General features: G+C 40.7%; 1 protein-coding gene across 1 annotated transcript in view; it reads left to right on the top strand.

Moving 5' to 3' along the window:
• Positions 1-6,538: 6,538 nt before the first annotated feature.
• The window catches only part of ncanb (neurocan b), a gene marked incomplete at both ends in the record, with an annotated part of 59,803 nt that continues 50,980 nt past the window's right edge, over positions 6,539-15,361 (top strand). Inside the window, 3 exons of the mRNA XM_079471913.1 lie at positions 6,539-6,611; positions 12,442-12,834; positions 14,435-14,609. Coding sequence (XP_079328039.1) covers positions 6,539-6,611; positions 12,442-12,834; positions 14,435-14,609 — 641 coding nt within the window. The remainder of the gene's footprint in view (positions 6,612-12,441; positions 12,835-14,434; positions 14,610-15,361) is intronic.

Below are 15,361 nucleotides of genomic sequence, written 5' to 3'. Positions count from 1 at the left end.
AGGGCTGGTGCTGACATCTCTCAACCTTTGTACTTTTCACAATTTGTCTCTCTTTTACCCATTACAGGCCTTAAAATAATGTTCCATGTTTAAAACTGGTTGCCGTCGATTACCATAGACAATGATTAACTAAATGTCAAATCATCTGTTTCATAGTACAGCAGCATACTGTATTGCAGTTTGAGATTTTGGACATTGTATGAAAGATTTTAATGAGTCAATGATGTTACATAAAATGTTGTTTTGCATGCTTTTCCTTATAAAAAATTTGGCTTTTACTCGAAATGACCACAGTAGCCGCTCTAAGAACATAAAATCCAAGTATTGGCCTCTTGACAAGATTATATCAATAGGAAGATATTGCCCGGGGTCCATTTCTCACATAGCAATGCCATTGTGTTTTCCTGGAATCTGCTTTTATGTCCATTTCTGTTCTGTATCTGTCGATTTTGGTTTTTCTGTTGTATAAATGTTCTTCTTGGCCCTGAGTTTCAAATAACAGCTTTGATGCATTCCTTGTGAGCTTTAAAAGCGACAGACTAGGAACTTTGATGAACTGAGGCATCTTTACAGTTCTCAGTCTGCCGTGGTGGTGTAACCTCCAGGCTGAGCTGAGCAATTTATATCGGCAGGTTGTTGTGTGGTTCAAGAGCGATTTGTGATACAGATGTGGATAACAACTATTTAAATTATGGAAAAGGTTTGTCTTGACGTGTTTTCAAAAGTTAGACCATATTTAAACTATAGTTTTGAAAAAGAAAACGTAATGCAAATCGTATGACAACACAATGGGAAATGGCATCCATCTACTAAAAACGGGATAAAGTCAACGTCAAAGTCAATCAAAGTCAGTTGTGAGACAGCTAGTTGACCGTCTTGACCAATACTTGCTTAAGTTCTACGTTGGCACCATGAGTTGTTCGTTTCAGCTTTTTTAGTGAAGTGATATTATCCGCCTCTTTGTAAACCCCTTGTATTGATCACTCATGCGTGTGATGTGTAGCTGACACTTAACAAAGACATGTCACACCTATTTATTTCTCAGCATCAACTCGTCTTATTCGCAGCGCTGTCTAGTCATTTTTCGGTTCCACAGGGAGCAGGCAGAGGGACCTTGATGCACAAAGAAGCAAGTTAAACATTTCCCGGTCGTCGTCGCCTGTCAGATATGTCAGGGACGTCAGTGGGTGCAAATTAAAAGCAGGAAACGTTTGAAGTTGCCAGTACCGAGCCCCCGCAAATAAGCTCTGTCACTTCATTTTTCAAAGCTATTGCTTCTGCAGCGAGACGCAGAGATGGAGAGGCCCATTTCTGCCGGTGGGAATCAGACAGCATGTCTGTGGACCACTAGGAGACAATTCAGCTGCAAGCAAGGATTGTCAAGCTCATTTTACTACTGATATTGCTATTTGAATAGCGGAAAAAATGGGTAGGCAATAACTTTTAGGGTCAATTTGTTGGTAATAAAACGGCGAAGATACCTGAAAACCTGTTTTCCCTTGATAGGCCAGAAATATTATTGCTTTATGTAAGAAACCCCACACTATACACACTTTTGGGGAAACAATAAATATGTTTTAAAAAAGAGTTTTTTTGCATGCCTGTTTTGAAGATCGAGCATAAGCATCTGCCTCTTACATCAATGCAGAAAAATGTGCAAGATGTTATTATACTGAAAAGTTTGTCACACAAGCAAATAAATCATTTCAAATTAATTCTGCCTCGATGTAGAATAGTAAATTTGTTACACCAAAGCAAATAGTTAAAAATACTTTTAAGGCTCAAACTATAGACTTCCTTCAATCGAAAGGGAAACCGTAAAAAGAACAGATGTATTGATACTCCCCCAACAACAACAAAAAACCAACTATTGTGCGAAAACCAAATTTTTATCTGTGTTTGACAGTATCCTTTGACACCGTAGTGTTAATGTGTCAGACAGCCTTTGCCCATCTTGTGCTTAATTGCATCTTTTCATGCCGGCGAAAGAGGACGCACGCACACGCAAGTAAACACTCTCACAGACGCATACATGACAGGCTTCCAGACAGGAGACAAATGCAGCGCACCTGCATACTCGCACGCTTGAAAAGGCCAGTAATGAGGTGGGATGCAGGCTGTTATATATCAATCCACTGCAATCAAATTTCTGACTAGGATGTCAATTATGTCAGCAAACATTTGAAATATTCATCCATTCGCCTGGTCAGGGCGTCGCATTTCCCCCAGTGTTGTGAGTCTGACCATATGGTGGATTGGAGCGGCACGTCTTAATGCGTCTGCGGATGGAGGCTTACAGGAGGGTCCCAGATGGTAGAAGAACGCATCCATCTCCAGCTTTCTCCAAATATGTTTTATTTAGTTTGCATTGTATTCATTTGAAACGGCAATCAGGCCTTTTAGTATTCGATGCATAATTGAATAAAAATGACGTTTAATTAAGTTTTGCCTTTGAATTCTGTTTTCCTGCTATCATATCAAGTTAGTCTTTTCTTCAGCTTATCTTCTCTTTACCTTTTACCTCTCACGACCAGGTCACACCCCAGAGTGATTGACACCTGTCTGTGTTGTCATTGATGTTGTTGCTACGGGAGACGGGCCGACCCAATACCTGTGTCACCCATACATCAGAAAGACCACAGTTTTAGTCCCTATCTCTATGCTACTTATTCTCGCTCTCTCCCTTTCATTTTCCTCTCTTCTCTTCTGCACAAACACTGACAAATGAATGGCTGCAATTCATATTATTTGTATGTTTGGTGCATTTATGGTGCCCCTCAAGGCAAACTGTTGTTTATCTTGCGTCACGAATAGCGATATGGGTTTTATATGCGCAAGCTTTCAGCCCACTCACAAATTGTCTTTTCGAAGACCCCACATTATGTAGAGACAAAGCAAAAGGAAACAATAAACATAGGCTATACGGTATATCAGAAAAGCCTGTTTTGCTTTTGAGATGAGCCATGAGAAAAGAAACTGTATTGTGTTTTGTAATAGAAAAGGGATAACTGTTATGTAAACAGATTAGTTTGTTTTGAGAGTGCAGAGGAGATAAGAACAACACGTATTGAAAGTGTGTTTATTTTAGGGGAAAGATAAAATAATATCTGATACATTAAGATGGTTTGTACCTTTTTGTATGATGGATACCAGGGATCGGCGATATGTTTAAAATAATAGTCATTGCGTTGTCCGATAATATCGGTTGTGTTTGATTTCATGCCATGGTGCGCAGACGATCGGTGTACTGATGTCATACACTCATGTCATACGACTGTATCTGCAGATACAGACCGGGAGGAAATTCGTTCCGGACCCTCCAAGTGCCAAACAAACACACACGCAGGCACGCGTGCACACACACAGGTGCGCCATGTGCACAAACCAGTGTTGCAGTGACTTGTTTCATCAGGTAAAGCGCGTAGATAAACCATAGCTTTTATGCAGTAGAAAAATGTTGCCAGTACAGCCCCGCAAGCGTGAGGTTTTGCTTTGCCGACGCAGCTCGTCTTTTTCTTGTCTGTCTGCTGCGACCGGCAAAAAACAGCAGCACATTCAACTGACTAAACAAAACTATTCTGTCACTGTTACTACATGCCTGCCTAGGCATATGAATATGAATGGTCAGGCTAAAACCTACATTAAATGAGAATGTAATAACGCCTATTTTCCATCATTATCGATTATCGTCTGGTATCTGTGTGTTGTAATCGACATCGGGATATTTGCGAGACATCGGGATTATATACGATAACATTGTCACATCGCCCAGCCCTAATGGATACATAGACGGATACAAAGACCAACTTAGGATACAAAGACTTAAACACCAACTCGCCTTAGTATTGCAGACCGCTAACAAGACTCACTCCGGATCAGTTGATGGAGGCCACAGGCTGTGGGATTCTACGGAGGTCTGGCATGATGAGTTGCCAAGATCAGAGAGCCTGAGCTGGGCAACACAACAGGAGGATTAGTCCATGCCAGCACACAAATGCCTTCCCACAGTGGACAGGGAGTGGGCAGTATCTTTAACTGTGTCTTTTGTTTTTCCAAACAAAATCTACCAAAATATAAACAGACTTACAGACAATTCTTATAGAAATCAAGAAGCTGAACAATGGTGTGAGGGACTCTCTGATTTTGATTTTGTGTTTATAGGCCAAGCTGCAAGCATGCATTGTTTTAAGTATGAGTTCCATTCGTGTGTGTGGGAATGTCTTGGCTTGTGTGTTTGTTTGTGAAAGCTTTTCTGCCTCCATGTAGGAGGTTCTCTGTTTGTCAGCTGTCACCTCCTCGTGACAGCCAGCGAGAACTCCACGGCTCCAACCCGCAGATACAATTAGGAGATAGACTCACATGCTTCCCAGCTGTGATGGAAGCTGGGATGGAAGCTGGGATGGAAGTTGTGGAATGACAGCAGGAAAGTTGCATGGTTGGGGGGAAACAGAACATCCACCTGTTGGTAAATGGAAAAGGGGACTGAAAATTATTTTAGTAATCGAGTATTCTACAGATTTTCCCATCAATTAATCGAGTATTTGGATAATAAGCAATTTTTCTTTAATATGGAGCAACTCTAAATACACAAGCGAAAATAAGACCGGTCTCTTAAAATAAACAACTAATTTGTTTCCATTTTAATTTGTATTGCTGAAATTGCTTACATTAATATCTGTGAAAACTAAACCCTAGAATGTAGTACATTCTATTGCCGTATTACTTTCAAAATGCGGAATGATAAAAAATATAAATAAGAAACATAAATAAAAAGAACGATATTTTGGTGTGTCCGTTTCTTCACTCAAACAATAAAATGTTTGTGAAATAAACTCTCAGAGCAACTCTGGAGATGAAGTTCGTGTGTTCATGTCATCATATATCACACAACTATAGGCTATACAAACTACACGCAAAGCCTTGCCATCATACCGGGAAGTAAGTCGGTACATTTTAGTAAAATCACAGGCTTCACTTATCCCGTGCCAATGCACCACATGACATACAGATGTGGGGAGGTCATTTCTAAATCACACTGGGTCCCCAGATAATACTAATCCTGAGCGAAAAGGGTTTACGGCGTGTGAACAGACTAACATGCGCTTGTCTCACAGTGAATGCGTGAGGCTTGAGAGCCCTGTAACATGTACAGAGTTTAGCGGGCTGTGGGCCGTGGGGAAACGCAGTGCTATGTGTGTACTGTAGTTAAATGGATTAAATGAATGCCTCGATGATATTTTGCATTAGAATTACTCGAGGAATCGTTTCAGCTCTATTCTATATAGCACCAAATGTGGTTCCCCTACGAGTATTACGAGCCAAGAACCACTTTTAGTGCTATATAGATTTAGTGCTATTCTAGAGTGTAAAAACGCCTGATTTCAGAATAATGCCGTTTAAGACATTGCTGAGATCTTACTGGGTTCTTTTTTTTATGGAAAACTTAAGAAAAAACAAATATCTCAATTTGTTTTCATTTAGTGTGAGACATTTGAGATTAGCTGGGCCTTGTGATGGTTATGTGTACTAAAAGTATATAATAATCTAGTGGTTTGTTTCACAAACTTGTGTCACCTTTGTTTATGAAATCTTGTGTGATACTAAAACCCAATTCCACTGAGTGCCAGGTGAAAATCATTGCTAAATCATTGATCTGCTAGATGTTGTTCACAGTGGACAGGACACTGCAGACTTCAGTATCAAACTAGTTGATGTTACATCAAGTACATTCATTTTAATGAAGTAGAGAAACTGGAGTACGTCACGTATCTTTTTACTAACATCAGTGTTGGTAAAAGAAGCATTCTAGGTCGGTTGTGTTGTGTATAATTTCTTGAATCTTTAAGATACTTTTAAGGTAATAAGATTCAACCAAAGATTAAAAATCATCAACATTATTTCTGTATGTTTGCATCCCCACTGTATCATTATGCTGCAAAGCCTTAATACTCTCACATTACAGAAAATTGAATGGAGAATCTATTATCATGCCACTCAGTCAATCAATAACCGTGGTTATAAATATGCTGTCCATTTAACCCATCAGACCAGATCAAATTAATTTAGTCGGATTAATCGACTGTGCGGTCGCAAATGAACAAATTGTCGCATTTATTTTCTCTCTATTTGTCCTTGCGCTCGTCTTTGTCTCAGAGCAGGTAGAAGGGGCTGCTGAAACACATACACCAGTGTTATCCATGTTCAATCTCTCAGACAGCGGCTTGTATTTCGCCCTTGGCCACAGAGAGTCAAAATCCTCTCCATTTATTATTTATCTCTTTATCTCTCTCACACTTGGCTTGTACTAAAGACTTTCTGCCTGCAATAATATGAAATTGAGCTGTTTGGCATTCGTCTGTATTACAGGCCAAAAACTGTAATGCAAGTTTGTCATATTAGCATGATGTTATCATTGGAAACGCATTTCCTTATTTATCATGCAGGATCTATTATGTTCAAATATAATTCAATTTAAAGTGCATTGAGCTTTTTAATCCATTCTCTTCTCTCTCTTTTTTGTGTTTCTCTCTCTTTCAGGATGCTGGGGGAGCTCCGCTCAACAGGCCTACAGTCTCTGCTGGCTGTGTGTCTGCTGTTCACCCTTGAACACGGTGAGTCATTGACTCTTGAAAGAATAATATATTCAAATGTTTCCGTTGTGGGAATACACACTTATCAATCAAACTCCCTCATTGACCACAAGCATATTTTTCACAAAATGTTCCGTATCAACTAGTTGTTTCAAACCGAACCAGTAGAAATTTTTCATCCAGTTATCCCCCTTGTCCCTACGGCTACACTGCCAGAGGAGCTTGTTGTCTATAAAATACCCTGCGCCCTGGCGTCTGGCTGTATCGTGTTCTCCACGAAGCTTTCCTCCCCTCCTTTCATCTTCTGGTAATTACCACCGCACACCTTTACCTAGCCAAAGGTTTTCGAACATGTGTGATAAACTCACTCAGCTGGATTGTACTCTTCCGCAGTAAATAGAGAGAGCCCAAAGAAGACTTTTATCTGCCGAAAGCCTCATTTCCTCACACTGCCACCTAAAGACTCCTCATCACTCACTCTAATGCCCGTAATGGCACTCAGCAGCAGCGATATTGCGCTGGCGTTCCCGCTCCAAGCGTGTGTGCCAAACCGTGAAAGAGGAAGATGTTGACGCAAAGCTTAGGAAACCCGCTCGATTCAGAGTGACACTACAATGTATCCTATGCTGTCACATGCATGTCACACATCAGCCAAACCGTGCGAAACCATTCCTTTGTAGATGCAAGAAGCCATACGGATACTCGAAGCGTGAGAGATGTGAAAGACCAGGTCCCAAGTCACATATTTGCCAGCCTTTGTTGTCTGAACTTTGTTTCTCCGCTGATTTTGCTTATCAGACAGATGCAGGGTTGCAAACTGGCCAGGCGGGGTTTGGACACCAGGGGTCTCTTTGGTCACGTGGTCCCTGACCCGACCGCTGCCATATGTGACAATTGCGTGGAATACAGGCTCTTTTTAAGAATTGACGGCTCAACAGCGGGCGAGAGATACGGGCAGATTGCATGCACAGCCTGCTGCGCATAATCTGCATAAAGATTTGCTTCACTGAAGCCTCTCCATCAAAACCGCTTCCATTGCCCAGAGGGATGCACACTGTGTAAATAAAGGCGAAAGTCAATATTATATAATGAAGCGAAATTTTAATAAGTGCACGGCTGTGCGCGTGGTTGGAATATAGTACACGAACACAAAACGACTCGCGGTCAGTACAATATACTTTGAAAGGCCAGATTTATGCATCAAAGCATCTTCATTTGAATGAAAAATGGACTTCGGTGGCGGGTGGAAGGAGCGTGAGAAGGGGATATGTTTGACGGGAACTTGTTGGACACAATAGCAGCGCTGTTTTACGATAGATAAATGTGTCATTACTGAGCGTAGGGGCACAAATGTTGAAAAGCCTCTGGACTCTGAGTGTCTTTATGCATGTGTGTGTTTCGAGTAATACTAGGAGGGAGGGATAGGAAAACAGAAAGATATTGAGAGCAGACATCCCTGGGCTTGGTTAATATTCATGGTGCCGTGAATACCAAGGGAACCTCTCGGGGGTTTCCGTGGGGGACATCTCAAGCGAGACTGATTCAGAATGGGAATTTCATTACAAAAGCCGGCATTGCATCTGCTAGCAAATAAGCACACCTGTTCATTTTTAATCCAATGATTTCCACTTCTCATACACTGTTTCGAAGGACAGCGTATCTGGAAGAAAGGAAGAAAGACACTGAAGTGTCACTTGAGCTGGTATCAAACATAGTTGGAAGAAACAGTGGTTCTTGTTTATTTTGGAGTAGACACACGTGTGGATTTATCATGAAGGGATAGTTCACCCCAAATAAAAAATGTCTTTATCATTTATTCACCCTCAAACCTGTATGTGTTTTTGATCTGTGGAGCACAAAAGAAGATATTTTGAGAAATGTCTCTGTGGTTCTCAATGGAAGTCAAGAGGAACCAAAGTGGAATAACAGAAAAAAGGAAAGAACTCCAAGTCAATCTTGTTAGCTTTGTGTCCTTGTTGCCACAGCAATTGTTAAAGGATGTAAAGGAAGTAGGTAACATTAACAGTTTGCATTTACAGGTGCTTTCAAACTGTAATGGTGATTGAGATAAAAACCCTTTACGTATAAAATAATTCTTGGTAAATGATTTCAGATTTGCTAAGCTAATGACATGATATTAAAATAAGCATAAAAAAGGAAACGGTTAAAAATCGCGGAAGCACCACAAGCACAGTGTCAATTTATTTCCTGCCTATATTGTTTTTGTCTTTGAGTCAAGCACATTAATTGCGTTTTTCCGTGCGGTCGATGTGGTGATAAAAGAGACGTTACTTAATAAAACCCTCAAATATGACTGTAGCTGGAAATGAATGAAATAACTATGGAAGGCAAGGTTATTGTCAGCATAACCCTGGCCTGCAATCGATCAGTCATTTCTTGGCTGCTGGGTAATTGAAGACAATGTGACCACTGTCAGCACGCAGCCAATTACATTAACCAAAGTGTTGCCTTGTGTTCCCTGTTGGGGGTAAATAAAGGCTTCAGACAAAACTTAATGCATTTGAGGTGTTCAGAAGAGATGACAAGTACAGGAACAGACAACAATCATAATTAAAAAAAAAGTGGAAAGCATGGTGCTTTCTACAGTACATTTGTTGTTTATTGTGTATGGGTTGTTGTGTGTTTTTTTAGAACTCAAATTTTCGCTGGCACAACTTGTACTGCTATCACACCACATAACCTCTTTTTTTGTCTCAATCTCAGCTGGACATCCACCGATTAGAAGCAACGGCAGCTTTACAAACAAAGGGATGATCTCTAGGGAATTGTGCTTGTAAAAACATTTCCATCTAAATGCAGATTTGCTAAATCTTCAACGATTCCACGCTTCCTACGTTCATTATTTACCCATGTGGGACCAAAGCAATTTTTTCCTTGGCTTTGATTCGTAATTTGTTTTTTAAGAAGGTTTCTGCCATTGATTTCTTTCAATTCAATCTGGTAAATTGGACCATGCTTTAAAAACATTGGAAAAACACAAAAAAGGGCACAGTTCTTTTTTTACTGTATATGGAACAGCCTAATTCACCACATATCAAATGCATTTGTGCTGGCGGCAAAAATCTCAATAAGCATTGCTGAGCTGTTTGCACATGGGTCTACCAACATGAAGTCGTTCCAGTGCCTTTTTGTTATTAGATCTCTCACAAAGCTGTATGATTTTCTGTTTTCTGCAGAACACAAAAGAATATATTTTTTCAAGACAATTGATAACCAAGCAACATTAACCCCCATTGGCTTCCATTGTATGGACACAAAACCACGAAGACATCTCTCCAAATATCTGCTTTTGTATTCTGCAAAAGAACGAGCATAGACAGGTTTTTAATAGCATGAGCATGAATGAACAATGACTGAATTGTTATTTTAGCTTGAACTATTGCTTTAAGCATGTGTGTAATGTGGGACAGCATTGTCATTAGGAACCAAAATGTAAAAAAAATGATGCTCCACCTCAATGTAAAATCTTCCTTTGCCTCCACAGCTGATTCAGGATCAGTCTATAACCTTTAGAACGCACTGAAATCGAATCATTCCTCTCCACTGACCGATTTGCTGCACGACATGTTTGTGAAGATGGCGTGTCGTGATTGAACAAGAAAATTGCGACTCCATTTAGCCCTCGCCATCGAGGTTGTCAAGCACTCGCTCTGTAGCTCTCTCACCTATGTACGGTCAATCCCTGCGAGGACACGAGATAAGTGCCATTGCGCGGCTGTAGTCAGACGAGTGGGCTGTCATCATTTCCACCAAGATAGTCGCTATTACCTCGTAAATGACTGTTGCCTGCCAGAGACAATATTCTCCTTCATGTCTCAGCAAAATGTCATCACGCATGAATTTACAGCGTCATACTTAATGTTGTCCTGTCACTCTGGTGAAATGTCGGCAATGCTGGTTCACGTTTATCGGGAACGATTTGTGGAGAACTGCACGGTGCAGTAATGCATAAAATCAAATAGGGTTCAAAGGATTACTGTTCGATCATTTAAAGTTCTATTAGCACGGCTTTGATTTTAAAAACACAGTCTGCAGCAGAAAAGTAAATTAATTTTGTAAACAGGGGATCACAGGGAAATGTATTTGTCGTAGCGCAGCAGGACCTGCCAATTTCACATGAGACTCCAGGGCAAAGAAATTAAACTTTCCACATTCTGCAAGCGTGTGGGATAGACTCGTGCATGTGGAGAACAGAGAACAATATTCTCCAAAATATCTTCTTTTGTGTTCTGCATTAGAAAGAAACTGAAACAGGTTTAAAATGACATGAGGATGAGTAAATGAGGACAGAATTTGTTTCGGGGTGAACTATCCCCTTAAGATTAAATGTTTAAAAGCAGTGTTAATAGCTTTGTAATATTTGCTTTAATGCGGAAAGCAAATCCAGTAAAATATATCACAGAAACACTTGGTATGAATGTTTAACCCTTTTTCACCTCTCATTAGTTTGCATTCTTGCAAAAAAGACAAAAAGCATAAAAAAAAGAAGAGTAAGTTGTTCTCGAATCAAGTACCAGTCATGCTGTTTGTTTTTGCCTGCAAGGACAAAACAATAAAAACAAATTATTGTACTTCTATTGTACCAAGTGGGTTTTTTATTTTTTTAAAATATCGTTCAGACCAGATTGCTTACTCTCAACATCCGGAAAACACATTTCTTTTGCCTTGACTCTGTCGACGTAATAGCGCACAGAGCGCTTCAATACTATTTTTATTGCATTTTATTAATTCACAACTGTGAAAGCTTTATTGTGGATGATTGAAGAGATAGTATGTTTTGATTGTAGTTATTATGTGTTTCTGTGCAATTCTAGTCAATTTTTGTGTCACCTGCTTGAGAGCAGCCATCACTCGTGTGTCTCGCAGGAGACACGTGTGCAGAGATGACCGCAGTAGAATGGAGAATGGAGGACATGAGCGTGATGTTTCTAAAAAGATGGAGTGTAGAAGAGCAAGTAGAAGTAAACGGGAAAAGAACACATTTTTCATGTTTAAAGAAAGAAAGAAGTTCACACAGCATCGTTTTGGGTTGAATGGTTACTTTAAGCCCAGATGAGGACATTGTCATCGCCCAGCTCACCAATCTATCCCTTTACAATTTGGTGGCAAGTTGTGTGAAGAGATTAAATTTCCCCCTCTTCTACGTGTTATTTTTACAGGAAATCAAATCAAATAACAGCAGGGCATGGCTGGTGCGAGGTGCCAGGCGAAAGCCGTCTCTAATGAAAATGAATCAATAAATTATTTCGCTCTAGCTCGGAACAGTCAGTGGCCTCTCTTCTTCAACCCCAACCCGTGTCATTCATGAAATCCGTCTTGCAGCAATTACATGCTCACCTTTCCACATGCAAGCGAGAATGATAGCGAGTGCAGTGTGTGATAAACTCGAATGCATGTGTATAATATAAATTGCGTTGAGGCCATACGTGAATTGCTATGCTGTGCTTGGGGTTTTCGTCTATGCATCAGCTGCCTTTTTGTTCATGCCTGCTATTGATTTTTTTTACCTTTGAGGCAAAAGGGATTATTACCAGTGAAATAACTCTTTCGGGTTGCACGGGTGCTCTTGCCAGGGTCTGCTGAATTTATTCACACTGTAAATGCACTGTAAATAGAGCGAGCTTAAATAATATATGCTTTTGTATAATGTATTGATATTGATTTTAGGCTCTCTCAAACCGCAATGCCCTCAGATACGTATATATAACTCTCTTCAGAATCAATGAGTGAACTTCAAGTAGGGCAGTTTGTCCTTGGCAGGACAGACGTTTACTGCCTGAGAAACTATTTTAGTGTTAAAAACCATCTAAATAATCTTCTCTTTTTCTAGGGATGGTGAGCTGTGACACCGTGGTAAACATGCGCAAGGTGACCCACCAAAGGGTCCAGGAGGCGCTGTCAGGTACGGCCCTCCTGCCTTGCGTCTTCACTCTTCGTCCGAGTCCATCTAATGAACCTCCTCGTATCAAATGGACCAAGCTGTGGGGACAGCGCGGCCCGGACGGTCTCCAGAAGCAACAGTCGATTTTGGTGGCTAAAGACAATATCATCAAGGTGAAGAAAGCTTTTCAGGGTCGCGTCACGTTGCCGGGGTACTCTCAGAACCGGTACAATGCCAGTTTAGCGCTGATGGGCCTGCGTTCCAGCGACTCAGGAATGTACCGCTGCGAGGTCGTGGTCGGTATTAATGACGAACAAGACACCGTGCCCCTTCAGGTCACAGGTAATGTATCCAATTTTATACTGTTTGTATACGGTTGAGCTCTTATGGCTTCATTTTTGGGGGTCAAAGTTTTGGTTTTTAGATTTCTGGGTAAAATGTCCTCACCAAACGACTAGGTGTGTTATTTAGTATGAAAACTTGCATAATTATAGTCATCAGTGCCGAGGATTAGTTTTCCTCCACATCTGCTGTATTCCACGAAAGACTCTTTCAGATCACACCAAGGAGACATGGACCAAACAGCTGTTCCATTTGCTGCAAGCTCACACTTGTGCCAAATTTCAGATGCATTTTGCGCCGTAAGCTGTGTTATGGAGCTTTCCTACACATTAACCTGCGAACGGCACCTCTTAGTTCAATACAAATTAGGTTGAAGTCAGGGGCACCACCCAACAGCAGCAGGACACTAAATTTGCCGTCGCTCCCTTTAACTTACTCCTCAAGTGCCGTCGCTCAAAAATTAACGCCTATGTAATATTAATACCGTACATGTGGATGCTTGTGACTCTGAACTGAATATGAGCGACAGGAACTGTATCAGTACTAACCTCATCTGAATGATATATTTAGGGCATTCAACAATATAGCCAAGCAGTCATATATCTGACCTTGCTCGGATTATGTCTGCAGGAAGGCAGTTGTGGAAACTCTGACCCCCTTTTTTAATAGGATGTGCTCTCCCCCAGTGAATTGAAAGTCCCACATATTATATTCCCAGATGTTTGTCAAAGACTATGAATATTTTTTATGAGCTCACAGTCTTAAAAGATGGAAGATGAAGCAGGGCAAAAAGGAAGGAAATAAAAATATGAAGGAGAAGTCTTCCTTCCATGCCGCTTTGAAGTGGGGCTTCATGGGTAAGGGGTACGAAATGGGGGGTATTGCTCAGAAGACAGACTTCTTTCAAGACCACATCTGAAGTGTTCCACCATACTATAAATTAGCCTACCTGACTTTGAGGATTCTCTTTCTGCCTTTTATGTTTGTGTGTTTTCCTGGGAAAGGCGGCGGGTAATGTGATGGTTGTGGAAGTAGGGTGAAGGAAAAAAAGACAAGAAGAATTCCAGAAAGATGGACAGTTAAAAAGCAAACAAGGTTCTCATTACTTTGCGCATTGAGCTGGAATGGCGTCCTCCAAGTTCCCCCTCACTTCCTTTGTTCGCCGGTCCTGTTTTTTGTACAACAAAATGAGGAGGAGTGACGGATATTTCTTGTAAATATTAAGGAAATAGACACCGTTAGAAAATGTCTCTCTCACAGGACTTGTCTTTTATTATTAAAGGGGAAAGTTCACCAAATAAAGATGCTTTCATCATTTACTCACCCTCATGTTATTCCAAACTTGTTTGATTTTTTTCCTTCTGCACGACACAAATAAATATATTGTGAAGAATGTTGGTAACCAAACATCACTGACACGATTGACTTTCAGTGGATTACCACCAACCACCTCGACATTTCTTAAAATATATATTTTTGTGTTCCATAGAAGAAACAATCATATACAGGTTTTGAACCACATGAGGGTAAATAAATGATGAAATAATTTTTATGTTGAGTTGAACTTTTCCTTTATATTCTCAATTTTCTCTCTCTGCAGGAGTGGTCTTTCACTACCGTGCTCCTCACGACCGCTACGCGCTCACCTTCACCGATGCAGAAAGGGTTTGTTTGGAGAACTCCGCCGTGATTGCCACACCCGCCCAGCTGCAGTCCACCTTTGATGATGGCTATGACAACTGTGATGCCGGTTGGCTGTTGGATCAAACTGTGAGGTCAGCATATCCTTTCTAGCAACTCAGACACATGGGTGCATTTAGCAACAAAACAGTGTTTGACTGTAGAGCTTTGGCTGTATGTTTATGTAATTCGGTTTCCAAGCTTATAATCTTATTTTCATGTCATTTTCAACTCTCATGAAACTATTGCATAATAGATCAGTCGATCTTTTAAACGAAAAAGGATTTTGATGATAAATGTATTATTCAAGTTTTGAAATGAAAATCCCCTTTCATGAAGCAGAAAATGAAATGCGCATGAAATACTTGCTCACAGCAACCTAACAATATACTGTAATATGATTTATTAAAAAACGAATGGCTGCTTTATTATGTATTGGACGTATAAGAGCCTATTGCTGTTGAAGACCTGCCATCTCCAATCCCATCTTCGGGGCTGAATGTCAGGCCGGCTATTGATTTCAAAATTCATATCTACCGCGTATTGTGAGCTAGTAATTGAGGCGAGAAGGGCCGACCCTCGCGAATGAAAGCAGGATCTGACTTTTTTGCCTGGGCGAGCTCAAATTGGGCCATCTCCAGAGAAGCTTTCCTGTGAAGACGCAAACGTGCAATTAGTGCAAGTACATAGAGACATCAGGGATCTCTGGGTGGAGATTGAAAATATGTGGGCCGTTTTAATGGTTTTATGTAACGCACTCTAATATTTGGGCTGGACTTGAGGAGATGCAGGACGACCCCCCATGCGCTACTTTCCTCTGAAGCCCAGGAGTGCCGTGCATAATCAC

This window comes from Barbatula barbatula (genome assembly GCF_947034865.1).
Source record: "Barbatula barbatula genome assembly, chromosome: 13".
In the NCBI taxonomy this organism is placed as follows: Eukaryota; Metazoa; Chordata; class Actinopteri; order Cypriniformes; family Nemacheilidae; genus Barbatula; species Barbatula barbatula.
Note: the sequence above shows the minus strand (reverse complement) of the source record. Positions and strands in the feature narration are given on the sequence as shown.